The sequence below is a fragment of the Ilyonectria robusta genome (assembly GCF_021365365.1).
Source record: "Ilyonectria robusta strain PMI_751 chromosome Unknown BGZ61scaffold_5, whole genome shotgun sequence".
NCBI lineage: Eukaryota > Fungi > Ascomycota > Sordariomycetes > Hypocreales > Nectriaceae > Ilyonectria > Ilyonectria robusta.
In genome coordinates this window covers 878,921-901,484 of record NW_025764439.1, presented here as the reverse complement: position 1 = coordinate 901,484, position 22,564 = coordinate 878,921, and the positions used below count along the sequence as shown (strand labels likewise).

Genomic DNA, 22,564 nt, shown 5'->3' with positions numbered 1-22,564 from the left:
GTTAGTCGAGATATTGAGGCTCTCGCCACTTTGCGGCTCTGGTGGGTCAGCACTCAAATCCGAGGTCCGTGCACCCCGCCGCTACAGACAACACCTGAATCATTCCTCTCTTTTGGCAGGAGAGATGCACTTAATTCAAGTCCTCGGTGTCATGTTTTAATACTTCTTGTTCTCTTCTTTGTCTTTTTGTTCGTCGCTGGGCAACTTCCACAGCGATCGTTGCTCGCTGGCGCCGGTCACAGAGTGAGGTCGGTCACCCGGTCCGTGCGTTGCATTTACCTGGCGGCTACCCTGGATACGTAATGTTTTCTACTTGTCGCGTGCCAAGTCATTCATAGCAAGTTAAATAAAATAAAATAAAATCGTCGGTTTGTTCAATTTACATTCATTTCGCCCCCCTTGTTTTATTTTCGCAAATTCTAAGTGTTTGGGGGGGAAACATGCATTTAGTCACTCGCGACGCCACCAAAACAAGTCATCGGACGCTCCACTTTTGTGTTACCAGTACATTTGACACCACAACGGCGCTCCTCCCCATCTCATCCACATCCAGAGCACATCAAATCGGCTTTTGCTGCTGTTACTGTAGCCTTACCTATCCTGTATCTGCTTCTTGGGATCGGAGGGGGCCTCGGGGCGGTAGAAGGAGGGTCGTTGGGTAGTGGGGCTGGAATTATTAGACTATGCCCTCGGCGGAAAGCCTTTCGCCGCGAGGGTTACTTCATGACAAGGCCTAAAATGAATACAATCAACAGCGATCGCAAAGAAGAGTCGGGTATGAGGAGCTGTAGCGACCGGGGCCGCGACAACATAATTGTTGGCGTTTCTGCAGTTGTTGCCACTTCAAATAGAAGAGTGCTGTTTCACCAACCAAGAGTCTGTTTATGGTAGGTGCCTTTGATCAGATGTTAATATAGTGATATATAAATTTAGCCGGAAGACAATAACGACGGTGCGCAGTAGGCGAGAGGCGGCCCCAGAGGCCTAACAACATCACCAGCGGTGATATTGTTATTGTCGTTGCTACTGATTGGAGAGAATGGAGGGGAAGAGGTAATTTCTGTGTCGGTAATACGTCTTCGAGGTGCTAAACCAGGTGAAATCGCATGAAAACTCCCGCCGTTTGCCCGGACGGAAAGCTTGGCAAGGTAAACTCAGTGTGAGTAATTTGTCTGTCGACGACCCTCATGGAAGGGCTTGTCCCACGTTTGGAATACACCTAATTTCCCCAAAGGATCATGAAGCTGTCGAGATTCGGCGGGTGTGGAGGCATTCCGATGGGCTGAAGAAAAGAGAAAAACAATCATCAGACGATGGCTGGGTTTGCGAGTTTCACAACTACATGTGGTGTCTAAGTTGGCGTTCATGACTTGTTCTTGTTTGAGTGGGCTAAGAGGCGTTGGTGTCGTGCAGGGTTGAAGAACATGACGGAAACGACGGAACAGGTTGTCAATGAAGCGGCGACAGCGATGGTCTGGCTTTGGAGAATAAGAGCACAGTGAAGGAGTCCACAGGCGTAGTGGCCTTACTGGTGTAGGTGTAGGTGACTAGAGGAGAATCACGACGCCCATGACGCAATGAACCTGGTGCCATCGACTACCAGAACCTAGTAGAAAGGCTTGGTGAGCCTCCTTGATTTCTTCGGGGGTTACTAGCCTTCACGGTAGACTTTGCCATTTAAATACCTTACTGCGAGGCGAGTTGGGGGTTAAGGCAACGGCCAACTGAGCTGTTTGTTGTGCCTGAGGATGTTGGAGTGACTGGATTGCAAGCAACTGCCAGCTGCAAGCGACTGGCAACGCCTACAAAAGCAACGACCTCGCTCACATCCTTCTCCTCTACCTTTCTCCTTCTTCAAACCTTCATCACCTTCAAGAGGAACCCGAGCCCAGAAAAAGTCGGCCCAGCACCTGACATCACCACCATGCCTGCCCTCCTAGAGCAGTGCCAGGCTCCTATATATCGACTGGGCCTTCCAGGAGGCCAGACAACCCTCGAAACATCAGACCGTCGTACCGTTCACTTCGCACCGGACAGCGGGGAGTTGCAGCGCCCACGCCGGTTCCCTAACCGTCATCTCGATCGTCCACGAACTCCGATGCCCCCTCCACCTACCATTTCCATCACGAACGTCGCCGAAGTGGCCGAAGATGAGGTCGTTGCCCCGGTCTCTGAAGGATCCGAACCTCGAAAGCGTCGCCGCTGGCGATTAGTCCACAGTCTAGTCCGTGGCTTCAGGGGGCTCTTCGCTCGCAAACGAAAGCCTACTGCGTCGTCCTAGACATCAAAGCCCCAGCAGAAATGTTGTCATGCCTTATACCATGGCCTTAAGGGGCCTTCACGCTAGGGTATGTCCCTTTTCCGGTTCCTTCCATGATGTGTTACTAACATGGTATACCAGGAATTCGACTTTGATATCTGCGGAAATAAGAGGACGTGTCATGTCGGTCATGGATGGGAGGGTGTGTGGTTGGGAGAGAAAGATGCCGTATGTGCAACAAAGAGTGTGCGACACATTGGTTGCTGTTCCGGACATTCAAGTACTTGAAACACTACACTCAGAACACAAAAACTTGATCGAAAGAGAGACTAGGTGATTTATGTGGCGTCGTATTACTTGTCGCAATTGCGGTATCTCAACTGCAGACAAAGAACTCTAGAAGACGACAGGTGACCGACACACCCGGCCATTCTGATAATGACGGCGTCTGAATTGCCAACGTTTGTTGGATTTTCGCTTCATCATCACAACCACGTTTACCGAAGCCCAGGTTGTGTTTGCATCACGTCTGGTAAGCACCTGGCCTGCGACAAGATTCTCATCACTACTCTGACTGGAATCTCACATGCGAGCTTTAGGCACACAATCGAAACAACAACAACAGCAACACCACCACCAACGGTGTTGTCGCGGCTTCAGCCGCGGAGACTTCCCCCCCGCCAGCAAGCAGCAGCAACGACAGCAACAAAGGCGGTGACAGCAGCAACAGAAGTAGCAGCAGCAGCAGAATTGGTAGCAGCAGCAGAAGCAATAGCAGCAATGATGTCGACGCGGCTTCAGCGGCTAAGCCTTGCCTTCTTCCGCCCCTCGCCGTTGTCTGGTCCTGAGCCGCCACCCCGTGGATGGTCCATATCAGCTCCTCCCTCTTCGATTCTTTCTATTCTTTCTTCTACTGCTGCTCCGGCCGGCAGTAGCCGCCTTGTCTGGGGACTTTGCCCTCCTCCCCATCGCGTTTGGAACTGTTGGTCTCTCGTCTCGCGTCGTCTCATCGCTTTCTCCCTCACAATTTGTATGTTTATTAGAGCTTTCGGGCCTCTAATACCAGTCTACACTGTCACTAATGGCAAGAGTAGCAACAATAACGAAATTGTGGCGACTACGCCCCCCGAACTTAGCTTCTCTGTTTCCTCCTCCGACCCGACTCTCCGTTGCCGAAGCCGCCCCTGCTGATAGCGTGCACTTAGAACTTGGCACGAAGCGGCCTTCACGACCAGAGGATTTTCGCCAGAGGCCTGGAGTTTAAAGATTCCAGGGCCGTTTCCCACCGAGCCTCCTCCTGCCATCCTCGATCCCCAGTCGCTGCCAAGCAGCATGAGCTGCATTGACGTGGCTCTGACGCTGAAACTCTTCCATACGTCTCCGCCTCCATTTCCATTTCCGTGTGTAGAGTTTTTATACAAGCCTAATCTTTATAAGGAGGTGCTTCGGGTGCTACTTGGTTTGGGGAAGAGGTGGAGAGCCTATTGAGGTCCTTGGAGCACACAGAGGGAACGGCGATGGACTGGACGAGGAGAGAATTAGAGTGGGGAAGAGTTCAGTGTTTTGATTGCATGAGATTCGTAATTATTTCCCCCAACTGGCATCACCTATGCCTCCTAACAACCAACGTATTGCTGTCCATGACACACTCTCTTCTAGCAGCACACTGTCTCGTCGTGACCGCAGTGGTGATTTCGTATTCCTGATCCTATGTTATTAAACTGTTCACTACCCTGGTTGAATGGGAATCTGTGAAGTGATAACATACCTGAGAGACCCATGAGGTCACTGTAGGACAAGCGCAACACTACTTGATGCGCCGGGATCTGAGAAGCCACAGCCACCCGTCACTGGCAGCATAGGATAAGTCGGAAACCACGAAGAAGGCCATCGATGGCGCGGCGACGACGACCACGGCGAGGTGTCGCCGGGGTAGAGGCCGGAGTGAGGTCGTCGTCAAAGTAGTCGGTGGTTTGACGATCAACAGAATCATTAAATGCCTGCACCAGTTGATCGTCAAACCACTCAGGACCCGCAAGATACATGGTGCCCGGTGGATCGTCGTCCATGGAGGCCAGCACTTCTTCGCGAGTGATGAGATGCCAACCTAACTCGCAAGACCCATATTCGGGGTACGGCTGTTGCCAATGATCCTGGTACTCCGCAGTGTACGGCGGAGACGGTATTTTTTCATTGACATTCATCTCGAAGTCGTATATATTCCAAAAGTCTTCGTCGGTAGTCATGGTACAGGTGGTGATGGATGGTAAAGGAAGAAATGAACGGAAGTAGATGAGAAGAAAGGTGGATGAGAAGTGAAGTAGGAGAAGCGAAGTTGAAGGAGTGAAGTTGAAGGAGTGAAGTTGAAGAAGTGAGTTGAAGAAAAGTAAACTGGAAGAAAGGTGAATCAGAAGAAAGTGAATCAGAAGAAAAGTGAATCAGAAGAAGCTGAGTGATTGTCCTCGGCTGCGGGCAATGACATGCATCACCAAGTGACTGCCAGCTATGAACGACTGTCAGACAATCATTTCAGGGCACCACGCATTCACTTCAGTTGATCACACCGGTCACCTCAGCCTCGCCGTGAATATGATCTCTGCGGCCATTGTCCAACTTCCATGTAGATCAACACGCGAGCGCATTTCAAGACGATGAATGAAAGAAGCCCTTTTGACTAGAAACCCGTCCATGATCGTAAACTAATGGAAGGCTAGCTGAAAAAGGAGAGCCAAGTTAAGACGCTGGCCTTGTTCAAATACAGTTCACCAGGACAACCCGCATTGTCCCCTCATCAATGCCACCCGTTACTCAGCCACAAACACCATTCTCTCCGCATTTGAACCCAGGGATCGTGATCAGATCAACTGCTCCTCTATGTTCTAGAGTGTATTTAGTTTGTGAGGTTCGTGTTTGGCAAATCGGCTTCAACACTACTTTGATGTTGGAGAGGATGAGGCGAATCTAGCCTCTGCGCCTACAGCCATGCAAGCAATCGGGAAGGTGAGCCAGCAGTTCAGAGTCATAACCAAGGACTCAAAAGGGCGGCTTCGCCTGTACTTTGAAGACAGTGGGTGCCTGTGAACCCTGATGGGCTCGTTTCCCCTTGAGGCTCCCGCAAGACTCCAAAGGCCTGATTGACCTCTACTCTGAAGCCTTTATGTACCTGAGGACCCCGATCAGCTGGCTTCGACTCTGATTTGAGTCTGGCAATCCAGAGACCCTCAACACACCGACTACACCCGAGTCTGGCACCTGAGTACACTGACTAGCCAGGTTCGCCTCGACTTTGAACCCGGCGGGCACCTGAAGACTCCGACAGGCCTGCTTTGCCTCTACTTCGGATCCGGTGGGCGTCAAAGGACCCCAACAAGTTGGCTTCGACCGTCTCCGCCTTTCCCTCCGTTTGCCGTTCGACAACAGCGGCGACAACAACAGCAACAACAGCAACAACAACAACAACAATATAGCAACAACAACAGCAGCAAATACACTGTGGCTGAGGCCGCCAAAGAACTTCGCAGCCTCGTTCGTCCTCACCTTGCTTCAACAACGCCGCCGTTGCCATCGCTCTAACCTCCCGATCCCCCCTCTTGAGCTCCCACCCGCTGACCCCGCAGCGTTGTCCCCCAACTGTGTAGCTTCTGCTGCCTCCGCCCCCGGCCTGGATCCCAACAAGGTATGTCTATATTCTTCGATTCCCTTGCAACTGGGATGCAGAGTGTCTTTGCGGGCCTGAGGCAGTATAAGACCTTAATATTTGATGCGTGTTGGTATGGTGCTGTGTTGGACTTGGACAAGATGGAACGGCGCCCTTACGGTGGCTAACAATAGACATGAAAGCAGCCTCAACCGAAATGCTGCCTTCAAAAGCCCATGAAGTAACTGAAGAAGAGAGAATTGGCACTACAAGCGGCGTTCATACTTCCACTGATCGCTGCAGGAGCTCGCCCTCCGTCTTGCGTTGCCAATGCAGGACAAAAACAACACCCCTGGAAAGTCTCTACATATTTACTCAACTCACGCTGAATTCATTGTGCTGGTAATGTCAGGTGAGATGAATCTGATCTCTCAGAAGGGTTCCTCTCTCGGTCAAAGTGAGGACCGAGTGAGAAGAGACGCTGTAAGCAGATGTCAGCAGTGAATCATTGCCACCGTGCAACATGTTTAAAATCCTCACTCGCCCGGATGAAAACATGATCCTCATCTTTTCTTTTCTCTTCAACTCAAGCCAATTTCGAAATGGATCAAGACCCCGACCGGCCCGTTGACCTCGCCCTTATGGCCCTCAAGAGAAAGTGGCTGGCCTCGCATCCTTGGTCAACCCTCTCAGGGAAGTTGAGCGCCGAAGACCTTGCGATCCTCTTCAACGACAACCTGATTGACATCCCGATTCCATCTGACCCAGCTCCATCGAATTCAAATCTCACAGCCGCGGAGTTTGCTGAGCGTGACGCCGACATTACCTCCTACTTAAATCGGGAAATGGCCTTCTTCAACTGGAAGATGGACCTCATGGAACGGGGGATAATCAACTCACCTGGGCCAGGCATCACAGACTGGAAAACAGCCCGAGTAGAATCCGGCTTCCCGGCCGAATTCTATTCGCTCAAGACCTGGAATTCAGTCAAAAAGGCAATCGAACAGGGCAGGGCCTCCGGCTCTATCCCATTCTCGACTCCCATCACCACTCTCTTGCTCTCTCCCGGTATCGGTTTCGACCCTCCAGTGTTCGCCAGCACCTCCGATGCCCCCGCCTTAATCTACAAGCCCGTCGACCGCGCCCGTCGTGGCGTTGTTCCCAGTCCCTGCCCTTGCTTGTGCTGCCTCCATTCCCGTTTGGACTAAGGTATGTCTTCCCTAGACCCGCTCAGACAGTCGCTTGATTGCTAACACCAGACACTAGAAACGATGTTGATACCTGGTGCTGGCCCGGGGGATTGTTCTGGTATGGATTGGGGGCTGTTAGTGTCAATTGACAGGGTTCCCGACAGTTGAATGCTGCCTCCAGAAGCCGTAATGTGACGGAAGAAAGGACCCATGGGATATGAAGCAACATGCTATTAGGAGTCTGAGTCGAGGACGCTGGTCCACTCAGAACAACACGCAAGCAAGTACATTCTTTTATTCAGACCAGCTACTCAAAGAGACAAGAAACTCAAAAGACAACAATGGTATCCCACAGTTCCGACCCGAACCCCAGCAATGCTAACCCAACGCCTGATACGAAAATCTATTCCAACGAATGTTCATAGTCATGCTCGACATGTTTATTTGGTGAGGAAGCCCAGGTAGTCGGCGACGATAAGCGTCACCATCCTGCGAGAGTTAGCGACTGATAGGACAAAAGACCAAGGGACTTACGCATGGGGAGCAATGCGAACGTAGTAGGTGCCGAAACCACGGTAGAAGCGGAAGATGCCCTCTTGCTTGGCGACCTTGGTGAAGCAGTCTGCCATGCCGCGGTAGGGGACCTTGCCGTCGGGGCCCTTCTGCTGCTTCTGGAGGCGGGTCTTGACAAAGTCAAAGGGGAGGGAGAAGAAGGAGGCAAAGAAGCCGGCGATGGCGCTGGCGCTGAGGGTCTGAGCCTGGGTGGAGAGGTCGGTGTTTGCCTTGAGCTGGGCCTTGGCCTCGCTGAAGAAGGCGAGCTGGCCAAAGTTGAGGGCCATGGCTCGGACGACGGTGGGGGCGGCTCCGGACCACAGGGCGGCAATGCCCTCGTTCTTGGCGATGGAACTTAGGGCGTCGATGACCGACTTGTAGTTCTTTCGCTCGGCGAGAGGCTTGAGGCCGTCACTCTGCATGCGGATGAGGGCTAGGTCAGCGGGGTTGCCGACCATGGCGGCGAGACCACCGGCAGTGAGACCGGCAGTAGCTCGTTCGGAGAAGCCGACTTGTCGTCCTTCGGCCTTGGCCTTGGCAGTGAGGTTCTTCATCAAGGTGTCAAAGATACCGAGGCGGGCAGTGGTGTAGACGGCCTGTCGGAGGAGGCCAGCTGAGAGACCAGTGTACAAGTCCATAGCCTTGCCGCTGGAGATGATTTGTCGAGTGACGGACATGGCGGTGGGCTTGGGGCCAGTTGCAGATCCCTCGCCGGCGAGTTGGATGCGGACCTTGATCATGTCGACGGGTTGAATGACCGAAGTGGCCACCATACCGCTGATGCCACCATTGATAAAAGGCAAGGCAGCCCTCATGACAGGAGAGTGAAGTAGATCGGTGGCGATGGCAGCAGAATCGCTTCTGGCAGCTCCGATGACCTCGCTGGTCTTGGATCGAGCGGACTCAGCCGCCTGCTTGAGGGTTCCAGAACTCATGATGCTAATTGGTCCTTGGTATTAGAGAGTTGATTCAACAAGACGTGGTCTATGGCTGGCGCAGGGATGAGTTGATCGGATGGTGATCAGATGGATGATCGGGTTGGTGTAAGTGCGCAACATGTGGAAGTCGCGGGGTTTAATATATGTCATCCATGGGTGGAGGTGTGGCTTACAGCCGAGCACGGTTGAAAGACTCTCATACCATGACATCCATGGCATCTAGGACAGGCCGAACAGATCCGGACCTTCACCTCGGCCGGAGGACGGGTCCGGCCCTGGGTGGGGGACAAAGTTGGGAGACGAAGCTGGGAGACGTAGCTGGGAGACGAAGCTGGGAGGGTGTCTCACTAAGACGGGGAGGGGTGTGAATCGGCGGGAGTGAAATGCCGCCAGGGCTCCGCCTGTCGGGTGGATCATTGCTAGGAGCAAATGCAGGGCTAAGGACTGGGGGACTGGGAGACTGGGAGACTGGGAGTGGACGACGACGTTCCAGACGCGAAAGAAAGCTGGCTTACCTGGGAGGTTTCAGGCGCGGGATCCGACGAGAAAGACGACGTGGGGCTCCAGATGTTGCCGCAAGCGCAAAGGCGTGGGCAATAGCTGGGGTTGAATGGCTGGAGCCGGCGGGACTTGTACGACGGAGATTGATGGGCGGGAGCTTGGTGTTGCTGGAGACCGGATATGCTGACGGATTGACTCGGAAACAGCCACTAAGACTAGGTCCTCGGAAACTGATATTCGAGGAAGAATACGGGACGTCGGTCGGATCGAAGTGTCAAAGCGGTGGAGAGTAGGAGAGGCGTAGGTAGAGAGGTGGAAGAAGAGAGATGGAAACCAGCGGGTGAAGTCTAATGATCAACGTCGAGACCGAGGAAGAGGAGAAGGGTGCGATGACACAGACGACGGGAAGGGACGGGTGTAGCAATGGACCAAGACGCGGGGAAGGAGGGGGATCACGAATGGTAATGGGCTATGGGCTATTGGGATTCAGACTTGGGAGAGGAGGGAGGTTACTGTGATATTTATCCAGCGGCGATGACGACGGTTGAACTGATATCAACCACTGGCGACCCTCCACCAGAGGCAGTATCACGAGTAGGTTGTACTCCAAGGTCAAAGGTACGAGACTTCCGAGGTACAGCGAAAGCAGAACGGTCTTGCAGCGCAACGGCACGGGTTGTACCGCAAGGTCAATGGTACAGCAGAGCAGGCAACATTGCGACACGCCGAGCACTCACCGAGGCCCCAAGGTTCAGACCATGGTGTTTTCGGTGGTAGCAGTCTCGTAGTGCAACTCTGGCGAGCCTGGCGACTCTGCCGCACTCTGCGGTTCATGCTTTCGAGGGGCCGCGACTGGCTGGAGGCGCCCAACGAAGCCGACGATGCTGCCACAGCGTCACATTCAACCACTGTCGGCCTCTCGTTCTTCACACCCTCCGCCGCAGCCCAGCCATACACGCCGGGAGTCGCCCATCCACCGTGGCTGGCAACTGCGGGGTTTGGGTTTGGGGCCGTTCGGGAGGCTGCTTGAGAGGGAAGGGATGGCGATCAACTGACAGGAAAGCGGCAAGCTACCTGAGCTACTACGCAGTGCTACCGCGAGCTACCACCAGGATCGTCATGGTCGTCATTGCGGGAGGGGAAATGCTCCTTCAATGCTCCCCCCGGCTTCACGCGGAAGCTGTTTTGGGTTCTTGGCCCGGGCCGGCTGTTGATGAAGAAGGCGTTTCTATTGCGGGCGTGGGCAGTGGCTACAGCGCTGTACGATGATTATGCCCTCTACTCACTGGCAGCTACTCGTCGATTAGCGGGGAGGCGTGCATGCGTCGTTGCGAGAGTGGATGGCGAGAGTGGAGGCCGAGAGCTGGCTGGATTCTGGCCATGACGGAAGCCCTTTGAGAGGACAAAGAGGGGAGGCCAAAGAGGGGAGAACAGGCACGACAAATCGGCGCGATGAGAATGGTTCCGCGGGTCTGGTGGGGATTCGGCTACATCAACACCGGGGTACTCTTAGCTTCTGATGCAGGGTAACCGTGGTAATCAGAATTGGTGGTAGAATGAATGTCCGACTCGACAAATGGCAGCCGACGGCCCCTGCTTGACCCAAAGTGACATCCATCCAGTCGGAGAACGATTTCTGACCATCTGTGGTGGTTCAGATTGAGTGGATGGATGGATGGCCATGGTCCTGGATCCAACGGCTGAAAGCTTGATGCTTGATGCTGGCTCATGCAGTCAAGACACGCCAGAAACACCCAAGCAACCTCCATCTTCTCACAGTGCAACCGAAAAACCGCCATCCATCACGGCCATCCATCACAGCCATCAGATCCATCACCGCAAAAACCGCCCACAGTCCACGCCACCAACGCCCGCTGGTGCCGCTGCTCGACTTCATCACTCCCTACCGGGGACATCCCCCAGCAAAAAGCTTCCAGGTCCCCCAGCTGAACCCCGGTGCCGGGCCGGGGCGGGCTCTAAAGGAGTTTTGTCGCGGGCTTGCAGGTCTGGAAGATGCATGTTTGCTTTTTGCCACGGGGGCTTGCAGATGTGTTGCAATTCTGCATGATTGGCGTGCTGCACCAGGAGTGAGAGCTGATAATGCCATGTGTTCAGATGGACATGTGCGTGTCGCAGATATCTACCATTGAGTGTATCAAAGATGGTGAGCAGATATCAGAATCTCAACCTCAATTGTTATCAGCGCACGCTAGTAACACTACTCAGTCGATGGACCCAACAAAAGGGAGAAACGAACAAGCATCACCCAGCAGCAGCAGCACCACCACCACACCAACACCAACATCAAGCAGCATCAAAGCCTCCACACGCGGCTCATTCATTGCGGGCCGTCTCTCCTCAATCACCCCAAGTCCTCTCCACCATCTCCTCCACCTCCAGACTTCACTCCACCAGTCGCTGCTCGGCTCGCCAATATAGACGACAGCTCGGCTCGGACCACGCCCCCGAAGTTCCCCAAGATTTGCTGAAAAACCTGGTTTCCCCGGTCGATACTCCAACGTCCCCCGTGTAAGCCGCCAGACATGCGATAAAAACCTCGCATCAGCAAAGACGACGTACTAGATGGATGAGGTGCATCATGTACGGTCCGATCACGCAGCTGCTAGGATACCCCTTGCCAGGAACCAGCTCAAAAAGACCATGTCAGTTCCATGTTGTACGTAGTGGTACGTAGGAGGAACCATCGAACACTGAAGAACTGCGCCTCTGAGACAGTTGATACGCTCGGTGACGGAGAAATATGGGTTCTCTAGACCGAGCCCAGACCGTCACCTCCAGCCGTGTCAAAGCCGTGTGAAGCCTAAAGCCGCAACACGGCCGTGCTTGGTGAGCATCCTCGGTTATGGGTGGCCATGGGCTCACTGCAACACGTCATGTTGGGGTTGCAAGTCCGGGGACCAAGGTAAAGAGATTGAGATTGCGTGTTTTCGGGTTGGGCTTGGAAACCCATGTGTTCCGGACATGTATATTCGGCTTCCTCGAGAATGGGATTTTCACCATGGTGTTGTTGTCGGCTACTCAGGATTTACATGGGCTAACCCATGGCCGCATGCGACAGCACATGGCAGCAATGCATGGCTAGGTGAGCTTGCAGAACAATGACGTCGCTCAACATCAACAACAAGAAAATTGTACGGACATCCGTGTAGCACAAACACGTCGACTCCATTCCACGGCATTCATAGTCCTTATCCGCCCCGTCTAGACTTCCCGCGAGCCCAACAAGCCGCTATCCCAGTCGCGGCGTCTTCGGCCAGTGGCTTGCAGCTGTCCTATAGCGTGCCGCCTACAGCAGGCTTCCAGCGTCTACCGCCCACAGTCAGCGGGACGGGGGCCCTAGAACCCCCAGATAGCGTCCATGCCAGGATGCAACGGAGCTTGGGCCATGGTGGGGTTTGATTTGGGGGAGTGGAGGCGGCCCTGTATAAGTCCGCCCCTCTGTAAGTCCCCTGTAGTCCCGGTCGGTATGTAAATCCTTCATGGATAGAGTCGCAATTTCGAGGACGCTACGTACGGTGAGACAGGTTGGGGCTTCAACAAGATAGGGAAGACCTCAGGGAGTGAAGATAGAAGATGGAACATAGAAGAGGAACAGCTTGCTAACCTTATTACCCCAACCCCCAAACCTCATCAACTCAACCCCAAATGCCAGGTCCTGCTCGGCGCCCGTCAACAACGTAATCGGACCTACGTTGGGGGAGACAGGGAGACGAGGTCAAGATGGCGGCACTTTCGGGGCTTAGTCTCGCCAGCCTAGGCAAATCTGCAGTGGAGTGGATGGACTGGGATGGTCTACTTGGGTCGATTGGGGGTGGTCACCTTCAAACGCAAACCAATGCAAGCCTGCAGGTTGTAGGTCTCAGGTGCATGTCAAGTTAGACCGCCGCTATTTGCATTGCCGGTCTTTGCGTGGAAATATAATATCATCTATCAGTCAATGGAGCTAACATCGGACTCGGAGCGTCGTTGACCGAGCTAGACCGAGGGACGTCATCGACAAGATATCAACATTGTAGATTTCGGTCAACATCTGGACTGTGGGGTCTGGACTGTGGGGGAACTCTAGGTGGTATGATAGAGCACGGGACAAAGTCTGTATGAGAACGAAACAAGCATTTATGCTCACAGAACAGTGAGAGTCACCCCATAAATTCTCTATTGGTGCAATAAACAGCTCGCTCCTGAGGGCTGCTCTCGGATAACATGACAAGTCGCCAGATTTCCGTCTTGCGTGGCCCAGAATAGCTCCCAGAACGCGTCGGCTTGGACGCCTTCCAAAAAGGGCAAGCCAAAAAGGTTGTCGCTCCTTTTGATTCCCTGTTGACTCCCCGTCTCCTGCTGTTCTCCGGTTGTAACACCATCCCGAGGAGGCTGGTTGGTCGGCCGGCTTTGGATGTGCGGGAGAGGCACCACGATGGAGTGATTTGACCTGTAGCCCTACCGAAAACTAGCCCATCAGGCGACGCTGATTCAACCCGGGGTCATGATTCGCCCATTTCCCAGGGTCATCATCAAACCCCAAGGCTATGTGGCGTTGACTCTCTTGAAAGGACAGGGTCAAGGATGAAGCCGCAACTTCATGTCCGGCGGCCCACTCAACGACTCCACCGCCGCCGCATCAGCCTCCTCAACCTCACCCTCATCCTAAAAGGCGGCCGGGAAGTTGCCGAGCCGGCCTCCATCCACCGTCACCACTGCCCCGTTGGTGTAGGCGCCCGCTCGGGACGCGAGATACAGCAACGTGCCCGCCATGTCTTGCTCGTCGCCCAACCGCCGCATCGGAACAGCCGCTGCAGGGACGCTCACTGTGCCGCTCGGCGCACCCTCCCCGCCTCCGTAGAGGTCGACGATGGGTGCCGACATCTCGCTCGGAAACACTGTTGTCGTCAGTAGAGGACACGACGATATCCGAGGTTACGCGACGGCAAATGAGAGACAATAACAACAATCGGACTTACACCCTGGCGCGATACAATTTGCCCTGAATACACCGCCGGGTCAGCCAAGATCTCAATAACCGAACAATGCCGCAGAATATCACTCATCCTCGTTCAACTGGAATCGAACGGAGGCCTCAATGCTCAATGGTACTTGCCGGATATTCCACTGCGGTAATGCAACGGACAACTGTTTTGTGGCCAACGTCGCCGCCGCCTTGCTCTGGCCGTACGCGAACCCTCCGGGTGCCTTCTTGTTGTAGCCCCCAATAGAGCTCGTCACTATTATTTGCGCAGACTGCGGCAAGTTGCCAGCCTGGTTTCCCTTGTCCAGTAGTTTCAGGAACGTCATGGCTGTGAACCACACGGCTGCTGTGTTGATGGCAAACGGCTGTACATAGGCGTCAAAGTCGTGGGCCAAGTTTTGGTTTGCCCATTCTTCCAGTGTAGTGTCCAGGGTGATGGGCTTGACCTGAGGTCCAGCGACGCCTGCGTTGCACACCAAGAGGTTCAAGTATCCTGCGTCTTTTTCGATGAATGCCACCACCTCTTCAAGGCTGCTCTTGTTCGTTACATCGCACTTGACAGGTATCACATTGGGACCGATAGCAGCAGCTGCTTCTTGGAGGACCTCGAGTCGACGTCCTGCGATATAGACCTTGGCCGCACCATTGACAGCGAGTGCCTTGGTCATCATGAGTCCGATGCCTACTCTTGTAAGTGATATTCTTAACTGGACAAAGTGACTCACCAGAGCCGCCACCAGTGACTAGAGCTACTAGCCCATTCACATTAAACAGAGAGTTTGCCTCCAGAGAGGCGCTTGTGTTGGACGTCATGGCAACAGTTTCGAGTGGTGTTAGCTGAGCCACCTGACTTGAACTCGAACAAAAGATGAGCCTGGACAACTCTGGTTGCAATGCAAGAAAGAGATAAGAGACGAGCCAAATCTTTCCTCATGACGCAGTCCCATCTCCCCGCATCGGCACCCCACCATCGCCAAGTGGGCACGCAAGGATCGGGAGTCCCAGTTGCGTCCCTAGCCTCGCACTGTGTATGACACCTAAAATACGAGAAACGCACTGTAATCACTGAATTATCAGCACGGCCTAGAATTCTTTGACTTAATTTTCTGTTCGCATCACAAGTTAACCGTCCATAGCCAACCACCACAACAAATGTCTAAACGAAAGCGCTCCGGCGAGCCTAGCTTGCAAGAGCTGCTCAACAAACACTCGGACGACATCTCTCGCGCCCTCAAGGCGGCCAAAGGCTTCGAGCGCCAGCGTCTCAGCAAGCGTGTCCGCGAGAATGGCATCACGCCTAACAAGAAGGAGCGGCTAGATCGCGAGATTACTGTCCTCAAGGTAATTGACACAGTCGCTTGAAGTACAATTGACTAACCAATCAGTCGCTCGACCTCCACCAGACCGCTCGCGCCCACATGCACGCATCCCTCCTCAAGATCAAGTCCATTGCCGAATCCGAAAACCTCCCCGAAGACCTCCGCCGCGGCCTCGCCAAACCAGACCTTTCGGAAGAGGAGCGCGTCGCCCTTCACAATGTCACGAGTGGATTGTATAACCGCGATCAGGTCAGGCAGGCTGTTGATCGTGCCATCGCAGCTGTCTGCGAGATCCTCAACGTACCCGTCCCCCAAAAAGGCAAGCGTGTGCGCAAGGGCAAGCAAGAGAAGGAAGAAGATCAAATACCCAAGGTGGAAAATGTGGGTGCGGATGAAGATGACGTGATGGAGTCAGTGGAGGAGGTCGATGATGAATCAGAATTCCAAGGTTTCTCCGACGAACCTAGCCCAGAGCTTGACAGCGAGGATGAGGCTGCCGAAGAGGATGAATTCTCTAAATACGACCACCTACTGGGTAGCTCTTCTGACGAAGACGAAGACGAAGACTTTGACGATGAGCGGTTCGAACGGTTCAAAGGAAAGGAAAAGGTCAACCTCGACGACATTTCTCTCTCCGGCTCAGGCGCCGACTCCGACTCGGAAGATGAAGAATCCTCTGGCTCACCCTCACCACCACCCGCAAAGAAGAAAAAGGAAAGGTCTACAGTGCCCGCCCGTCCTACCGGCTCTACGTTCCTCCCATCCCTTATGGGCGGCTACATCTCCGGGTCCGAGTCGGCCTCGGACGTCGACGTCGCACCGGCCAAGAAGCGCCGCGGCCAGCGCCAACGCCAGGCCATCTGGGAGAAGAAGTTTGGCGAAAAGGCCAAGCACCTGCAGAACCCCGTCAAGCCCCAGGGCGGCCGAGATTCGGGCTGGGACATGAAGCGTGGAGCCGTCGAGGGCGGGCCGTGGAAGAAGGGAATTCGAAACCCGCTCATGCGCCAGGGTGCGTCGACCGAGGAGGCACCTAAACCGCCGCCAAAGAAGGATGACGAGGGTGTGTTGCACCCCAGTTGGGAGGCGATGAAGAAGGCCAAGGACGCGCAAAAGACGGCGTCGTTTGCGGGATCCAAGATTACATTTGACTGATCATGCATGAGATACCAAGATAGCAACTATTCATTAATCCGCCTCGTATTGCTTCTGCCTGCATTGTACATACACAGGTAGTCCACCCTCCATGGGTAATGTTAAACTGCTTTTACTCACCCTCTCGCCCTCAAACGCTGGGACAAAGTCAAACTCATCCACCAGTCGAGCGAGTACCTGCACCGCGACCAACTCGGCCATGCGCTTACCCAGACAGATCCGCGGCCCGCCGTTGAAGACGGGAAACTCGGCAGCAGAGCGCTGCGTCACTCCGGTGCCGTCCTCCGTCAGCCACCGCTCCGGCCGGAAGTCGTCGGCGTCCGGGCCCCACGTGTCGCGAGAACGGTTCATGGCCCAGGCGCTCCAGACGACGATGGCATTGCGGGGGAGGGCTGTGCCGTCAGGGAGCGTGGTTGCTTGTTGGGCCTGCTTCATCTCGAACGGGATGGGGGGGTAGAGACGGAGGGATTCGTAAAACACAGCCAAAGCGTAGGGGAGTTGGATGGGTGTGAGGTTCTCTGCGAGACCGGATCCTTCGAGTCCCCGGATCGACTTGCGGAGCGTAGTTGCCACGTCGGGATGCCTCATAAGGAGGTACAGAGTCCAAGTCAAGGCTTGAGCAACGGTATCACGGCCGGCGGAGAGGTAGTTGAGTGCTGCATCGGCGACAAGGTTCTCGTCACCGATCGAATCCAGCAACGACTGTATCAAGCTACCCGGGATCTCAGATCGGCTCTCTTTGCCAGCGGCGCGGTCAGACACAGCACTGGCCACGATACGTTTGCCGTAGTCCTTGACAATAGAAACGGATCGCCGCAGCCGAGTCCCTGTGATATACTCGGTAAGAAACCACAGCGGGTTCTGGAAGCGTTCGAAGGTAGCGCCCGAGGCGTGTTCAAAGGCCATTGTGAAATCGTCATCCGCGTGCATGTCCATGTTGTACGCCATCCGGCCCATCAACTGAGTCGTCACCTCATGAACGACAGCCTGCAAATCCACACGCTCAGAGCCGCGAGCCTTGTCTGCCAAAACAGCAATAGCCTGACCCAAGTACTGCGGTAGCTCAACACTCGTTAGCGCACGCAGCGTCGGCGTGGCGAGAAACCGAAGCCCGGCCTTGCGCTGCAGCCGCCACAGCTCGCCGTCGACATTGATGATCCCATGGCCAAAGAGATCCCACGAGCGCTGCTTGAAGAAGTCGCCCTTCTCAAAGATGCCCTCGTGGCGGAGCACAAAGTCGAGGTTGCGCGGGTCGCTGATGATGACGCCCGGTGGAAGTGAGGGGACGGAAATTTCCAGCGTCTCATAACCAAAGAGCCGCTCGCACTTGGCGAACCACGAAAAGAGGCGCTGGCGAGGTTGGAGAAAGATGATCCCGTTGCCGACAAGCGGGAGGGTATTGGGAGGTTTCCTGGCAAGGTGAGTGAGTGTCTGTCTCCGTCACCTCGTTGACGTAGATCTACCTGAGTGCTACCCCATTGCGGGTGATCTGTTGCGTTGTTTTGGCCCGTACAACTAGGGCTATTGCGGCGGACACTACAAAAAGTACAGCCACTCGCGCGTCGATATGGAAAAGGGCCATGATGATGAGACTTTGATGACGAAGATGATGACCCAGTCCAAACACGACAGTTTGGAGATGATACTGTGTGGATTGCGTGGCACACTGTAAGAACCAGACATGTTTCACAATTCTTAGCCATCGGCTCATATTTAGAGATTATCTACGCCATCAAGGCCTTATCAAACCAGGGTCCTTTCTGAAAGGTCACCCGTACCCCATTCCCAAGCCATTCGTTAATACATTTCCTTAAAATGTGGAAATACCGTCCCATCCGTCCCATACATGCTTGGTGCCTCTGATGCCGACATCTCACTATTCGAGGCAGGTACTTGTCCTTCGCTGCCGTATTGAAACCCATTCAACCCCACGTATCTTTCGAAAATCTGTGACATTTCCGCTTGGATCCTAGATCCATTGTGAGCCATCGAGTCAGGCGTCGCGGCCTGTGACTGGCTCACCATGGACGGTTTCCGGAATGGTCGACCGCCCCTAGGATCGACATGACCTCGAGCAAGTCCAATCATCCCCAACGCTGCTGTTGACTGCGGATCGTCCTCTGGATTTAGCCCGAATCGGGGTGCGACATCCTTGAGAGATCGAATGGTTCGCCAGAGACGTTGTGACGCCCAACTCTTGGCGGAAAGATCCTTGACCAACTCGAGCGCCATGTAAAACTCTTCTCGGCAAGCGGCGCTGAAGCGGACGGGTGCATGTACCGAGGCGAGGAATACAACAGCAATAGCTGAAGTCAAAAACTGATGATAAAACACCTGAACCCGTCGATATAGATTTGTCGTGTTGTTCAGATGACTGAGATATCGAATCGTATCCTTGGCAATGTCCACAACGCGTTGCGATTGCACCGGATTCGCCATGATGCTCGTTGCGCTGTGTAGCACGGGTGTATATAGCCAGACTCGCATCTAAATTGTCAGCATAGTCAGTCAATAATTAGCCATGAGACTCACCTGGTTAAGTCGAAGGTATGTCCAGATCCTGAGACGTTGGAGGTTGTAGGAAGGTGTCGACGTCATGTTCTTGTCCTTGCCCCAATTCCGGACCTTGACCTCTTCGGGGACGATTTCATACCACCCAAGGATTTCTTGGTCCAGGTTTTCAAGCTCTTCTTGTCGCAAGTCTCGTGCAAGAACGGGACCGAAATGTGATACCTGCCGCCAGACCTTGGCTCCTATTCTGGAGTAGGTGATCATGGCTACTAAATATGGATGTTCATCCTACCCCATTAGCTAGGACCTTGTCAATATACCACAGGACATACCGGAAAGGGAAGTTCCACATCAATCTCTTCATCCTGGACAACATAGGGCAGACCTGTTCCGAAAGCCCATCGTCGATCCAGAACATAGGCTGACCAGAAACTATTGAGTGCGTTTTTGCGCTCATCCTCATCTTGAATCTTCACCAAGCCCATCCTTTGGTGGATGCCTAACTCCAGACACAAGCGCGCAACCTGGCCCATCACACGCCAAGCTAGAACTTCGTCGTTGGACAAGAACCGGTAGCCCGCGACAAGCGCCAACAAGGGAAGAGTCGAGACGTCAGCCGCCTCGGCCATGAGTTTCCGATTGAGCACCATTTCCATGCTGTCATATAGTCGGATTGCCTTTTCGCTGTGTCCATGCTCTTCGACAACGAGGCCACAACACATGACAATCTTCAACTGCAGTGTCTTTTCATCGTTGATCAGCTCCATGGGATTTTGATGCCGGATTGTGTCCAGGAAGGACGCGAGACCTTTGGCGTGTGCTATCACAGTCTGGACGTTAAGAACAGGGTACATGATACCAATCTCCTCCTCGTGAAGACGGCATAACCGAATCATTTCGTCCTTGTCAAACTCGAGAAGAGGGTCGGCGGGGCGGCTAATTATTTGTATGCCCATATCCTCAGTTGGGTGACCATGGTCATCAGCGTCATCGATGCCTCTGTATCCCATGTTGGAAATGGTATTGTTGGCGACGTCGAGACTAAACGCCATACTGGTGGGTCCTCGGAACGCGCCGTACCTGGAGTGTGAGGCATCACGGTTAAGTGAGCTCGAGCTCTGGGAGGGCGACGGAGCAACGGTTGATGTGCCTATGGGCAAAGCCCGGTCGCCTGTCGAGGCCATGCGGTTCGGGTCGGACTGAAGGGCCTTGACTGTCTGATGGAGCCAGCCGACCTCTTCTTGGAGGCGACCAATCTGGTTGGTAACATGCTTGAAGTCATCCGAGTCTTTGAAACTGTTGGAGCAGCAATTTGGGGCATAGAGGCAAGCGAGGTTGAGGTTGCCACACCGTTGGCATGGTGTCTCGCCGTTGCATTTGATTTTGCGTCGTTTACATTCGTTACTGCGGGGGTCAGCAAGGACTTTGTAGTGGGATGAGTTTGATGCGGGGTGTGTCAGGCATCCTGATGGTAAATGGAGACAACTCACCAAGCGATGGAGATGTACTGTGTCGTCGAGGAAGTCGAGAATGTTAGCCAGGATGTAACTTGTGAAGATGGGTGGGGCTTGAGGCATGTGGTGATGTGGTGATGTGCGACGCGATGGGAGATGAGTGTTGTTGAGGAGACCTGAGAGACCCGAGCGGACGGGTGGATGATGTTGTGTAATCCGAGCGGCGACAAGGAGAGGAGGAAGATGAATGGAATCATGCTTCGTCCAACGTGGACTCATCTCATATCGCGTCGCATACCAATCGCAACACCCACTTGGGAAAACACCACGATGGATCACGACGATAAAAACCTCCAACCACAATGGAACAACGGCAGCGATGGACTCACCCGATTCCTCTTGCTGCGCGTCTGCTTGGACGCACTCCCGTCATCGATGGACTTCCTCTTGTTGGCATTGGACGCCGACACGCTGCGGGCGGAATTGTCTCCGACGGACGCGGAACCTGGGCTCTGGTGGTTCTGCGGTTGCGGCGTCGAGTCGTAGGCGGCGGCAGCGGCAGCGGCAGCACCGGCGGCCGAGACACCCACAACACCTCCGGGGCCGGGGCCGCCGACGCCGGACGCGCTCGGGCTCAGGGCCACGGGCGCCTGCGACAGGTAGCGCAGGTCGCTCACCTGGGTTTCGATCTGCTCCATGGTGCCAAATGGGCCATCCGCTTCGGGCGCGTGGACGGGTGCGTGTGCGAGATGGCCGCCATCATAAGGCATCACAGGGTCAGGGTCAGCCACTGGCCGCCGCTGAGGGAGCCAGGTGCCAGAGGGCGGGTGCCGATACGCGCCAGCCACGTGACCGCCGACGACACCCGGGAACGGGCCTGGATCGCCCGTGCCCACAGCCCCCGGCAGCAGTCCTTCAGCGCCAACTACAGCGCCAACTCCGCCAACTCCACCACCAACTCCTCCACCACCAACTCCCCCTAGCCCCCCAGGTCCCAGCGGGATGCGTCCACCAGGTCCAGGTCCTCCAGCTCCGAAGCCACCGGCACCCGCACCGCCAAACACTTGATAATAGCCCGCCAGCGCGGCCGCCGTTTCTGCTTCGCCCGCCTATGCCGGCCAAACTCCCCAGCTCCTCAAAAGCGCAACCTCTTGAGCCGAGCCGGGATGCAAAAGGGTATCAGTGAGTCCGGGCGTTGCGTTTCCCGGGTGCGGGAGTCCCGTGTGTGTGCGAGCTGTATGCCGTCGTGGGCTGAGACTGAGCCGTTGCCTGCCTCACACTTCGTTCCGCTGTGCTTACTCTCTGCCGGTGCCCTGCTTCGCATATGCCCAGACGGGCGAATCAGTGAGCAACCAACAAACCAGAGCAAAATCCCTGGTTAGAGCCGAGCAATGCCGTCGGCGGTTCTGCGGCCAGATGCGGCAGATGGTCCCAGGGTGAGCTGCGTTCCGCGATGACGATGACGATGCTGATCCCGATGCGACTCGATATTCGTCCCGATCGATCTCTCGTTGTCGTCGTTTGCTAGACGAGGTGAAAAGTGATAGGCTCACGTACGCCAAACGCCGGCCCTCTCGCGTGGTTCCTCCAGGTACCCGTCGTTCGTCGTCGTCGTTGGTCGTTCGTCAGCCGGCCCAGACACCCAATGTCCACAACCAACGGCGGGCGTATGTGGTACAGGTACAGGATCGGCTAGGTTAGGCAATGTATGTATGGAAGAGCGGAATGCCTGGGTCGTGTGTTCGTGCTGCGAGGTTACGTTTGGCGTGCTTCTCCCCTCTGGCGCACGTTCCGCAACATACGGTTTATGTTGTGAGCCCGTACATGTGCGGAATCCGGAGCAATGGATATAGGGCCTGGATAGGAATAGATACGATATGTGGATGGGTAGGGGGGACACGTACGGGGGGGCGCTCCGTGGGCGGGATGGGATGGAGTCGGGCTTTAACTTAAGCAACCTGACAAGATCCTGCGCCGTCCATAAGAAACCTAGCTCTCCCTCAGTTGTCTCGCTGCCTCGCGCCCTCGCCCTCGAACCAGAGACACTCTCATCTCCTTCCCCAGCA

At 54.7% G+C, this 22,564-nt stretch overlaps 9 protein-coding genes across 9 annotated transcripts; 5 read left to right on the top strand and 4 right to left on the bottom strand.

Moving 5' to 3' along the window:
* Nucleotides 1-1,924: 1,924 nt before the first annotated feature.
* BGZ61DRAFT_475085 (uncharacterized protein) lies at nucleotides 1,925-2,281 on the top strand (the record flags this gene model as incomplete). Its single annotated transcript, XM_046248643.1, has 1 exon — nucleotides 1,925-2,281. The coding sequence occupies one exon, from the start codon at nucleotides 1,925-1,927 to the stop codon at nucleotides 2,279-2,281; it is 357 nt and encodes a 118-aa protein (XP_046107498.1).
* A 2,961-nt stretch (nucleotides 2,282-5,242) lies between these two features.
* Nucleotides 5,243-6,085, top strand: BGZ61DRAFT_475084 (uncharacterized protein; the record flags this gene model as incomplete). Its single annotated transcript, XM_046248642.1, has 3 exons — nucleotides 5,243-5,260; nucleotides 5,580-5,936; nucleotides 5,978-6,085. 3 exons carry the CDS (start codon nucleotides 5,243-5,245, stop codon nucleotides 6,083-6,085), a joined length of 483 nt encoding a protein of 160 aa, XP_046107497.1.
* A 414-nt stretch (nucleotides 6,086-6,499) lies between these two features.
* On the top strand, nucleotides 6,500-7,105 carry BGZ61DRAFT_529666 (uncharacterized protein; the record flags this gene model as incomplete). The annotated part of the gene is made up of 1 exon (XM_046253439.1): nucleotides 6,500-7,105. The coding sequence occupies one exon, from the start codon at nucleotides 6,500-6,502 to the stop codon at nucleotides 7,103-7,105; it is 606 nt and encodes a 201-aa protein (XP_046107496.1).
* Nucleotides 7,106-7,527: 422 nt separating this feature from the next.
* BGZ61DRAFT_346334 (mitochondrial carrier domain-containing protein) lies at nucleotides 7,528-8,574 on the bottom strand (the record flags this gene model as incomplete). Its single annotated transcript, XM_046239866.1, has 2 exons — nucleotides 7,528-7,576; nucleotides 7,622-8,574. The coding sequence occupies 2 exons, from the start codon at nucleotides 8,572-8,574 to the stop codon at nucleotides 7,528-7,530; spliced, it is 1,002 nt and encodes a 333-aa protein (XP_046107495.1).
* A 3,087-nt stretch (nucleotides 8,575-11,661) lies between these two features.
* Nucleotides 11,662-12,498, top strand: BGZ61DRAFT_475081 (uncharacterized protein; the record flags this gene model as incomplete). The annotated part of the gene is made up of 3 exons (XM_046248641.1): nucleotides 11,662-11,741; nucleotides 11,853-12,181; nucleotides 12,305-12,498. 3 exons carry the CDS (start codon nucleotides 11,662-11,664, stop codon nucleotides 12,496-12,498), a joined length of 603 nt encoding a protein of 200 aa, XP_046107494.1.
* Nucleotides 12,499-13,743: 1,245 nt separating this feature from the next.
* Nucleotides 13,744-14,875, bottom strand: BGZ61DRAFT_529664 (uncharacterized protein; the record flags this gene model as incomplete). Its single annotated transcript, XM_046253438.1, has 4 exons — nucleotides 13,744-13,976; nucleotides 14,058-14,080; nucleotides 14,141-14,744; nucleotides 14,788-14,875. 4 exons carry the CDS (start codon nucleotides 14,873-14,875, stop codon nucleotides 13,744-13,746), a joined length of 948 nt encoding a protein of 315 aa, XP_046107493.1.
* A 226-nt stretch (nucleotides 14,876-15,101) lies between these two features.
* BGZ61DRAFT_515530 (Bud-site selection protein) lies at nucleotides 15,102-16,572 on the top strand. Its single transcript, XM_046252246.1, has 2 exons — nucleotides 15,102-15,403; nucleotides 15,448-16,572. The coding sequence occupies exons 1-2, from the start codon at nucleotides 15,215-15,217 to the stop codon at nucleotides 16,531-16,533; spliced, it is 1,275 nt and encodes a 424-aa protein (XP_046107492.1). The 5' UTR covers nucleotides 15,102-15,214; the 3' UTR covers nucleotides 16,534-16,572.
* On the bottom strand, nucleotides 16,567-18,120 carry BGZ61DRAFT_415227 (cytochrome P450; the record flags this gene model as incomplete). Its single annotated transcript, XM_046243345.1, has 2 exons — nucleotides 17,997-18,120; nucleotides 16,567-17,944 (listed from the first exon to the last, which is right to left on the bottom strand). Exons 1-2 carry the CDS (start codon nucleotides 18,113-18,115, stop codon nucleotides 16,567-16,569), a joined length of 1,497 nt encoding a protein of 498 aa, XP_046107491.1. The 5' UTR covers nucleotides 18,116-18,120.
* An 82-nt stretch (nucleotides 18,121-18,202) lies between these two features.
* BGZ61DRAFT_446423 (uncharacterized protein) lies at nucleotides 18,203-21,245 on the bottom strand. The gene is made up of 5 exons (XM_046245208.1): nucleotides 20,888-21,245; nucleotides 20,535-20,551; nucleotides 19,377-20,448; nucleotides 19,066-19,332; nucleotides 18,203-19,020 (listed from the first exon to the last, which is right to left on the bottom strand). The coding sequence occupies exons 1-5, from the start codon at nucleotides 21,194-21,196 to the stop codon at nucleotides 18,331-18,333; spliced, it is 2,355 nt and encodes a 784-aa protein (XP_046107490.1). The 5' UTR covers nucleotides 21,197-21,245; the 3' UTR covers nucleotides 18,203-18,330.
* Nucleotides 21,246-22,564: the final 1,319 nt, after the last annotated feature.

What these genes read in the sequence shown, in the direction of transcription:
- BGZ61DRAFT_446423 (XM_046245208.1), bottom strand. Translation starts at nt 21,196, where the DNA reads ATGGAGCAGATCGAAACCCAGGTGAGCGACCTGCGCTACCTGTCGCAG. An exon ending in ATGTGGAACTTCCCTTTCCG is followed by an intron (nt 19,333 to 19,376) that starts GTATGTCCTGTG and finishes CTAATGGGGTAG; the next exon opens with GATGAACATCCATATTTAGT. An exon ending in CATACCTTCGACTTAACCAG is followed by an intron (nt 19,021 to 19,065) that starts GTGAGTCTCATG and finishes CTGACAATTTAG; the next exon opens with ATGCGAGTCTGGCTATATAC.
- BGZ61DRAFT_515530 (XM_046252246.1), top strand. Translation starts at nt 15,215, where the DNA reads ATGTCTAAACGAAAGCGCTCCGGCGAGCCTAGCTTGCAAGAGCTGCTC. An exon ending in GCGAGATTACTGTCCTCAAG is followed by an intron (nt 15,404 to 15,447) that starts GTAATTGACACA and finishes CTAACCAATCAG; the next exon opens with TCGCTCGACCTCCACCAGAC.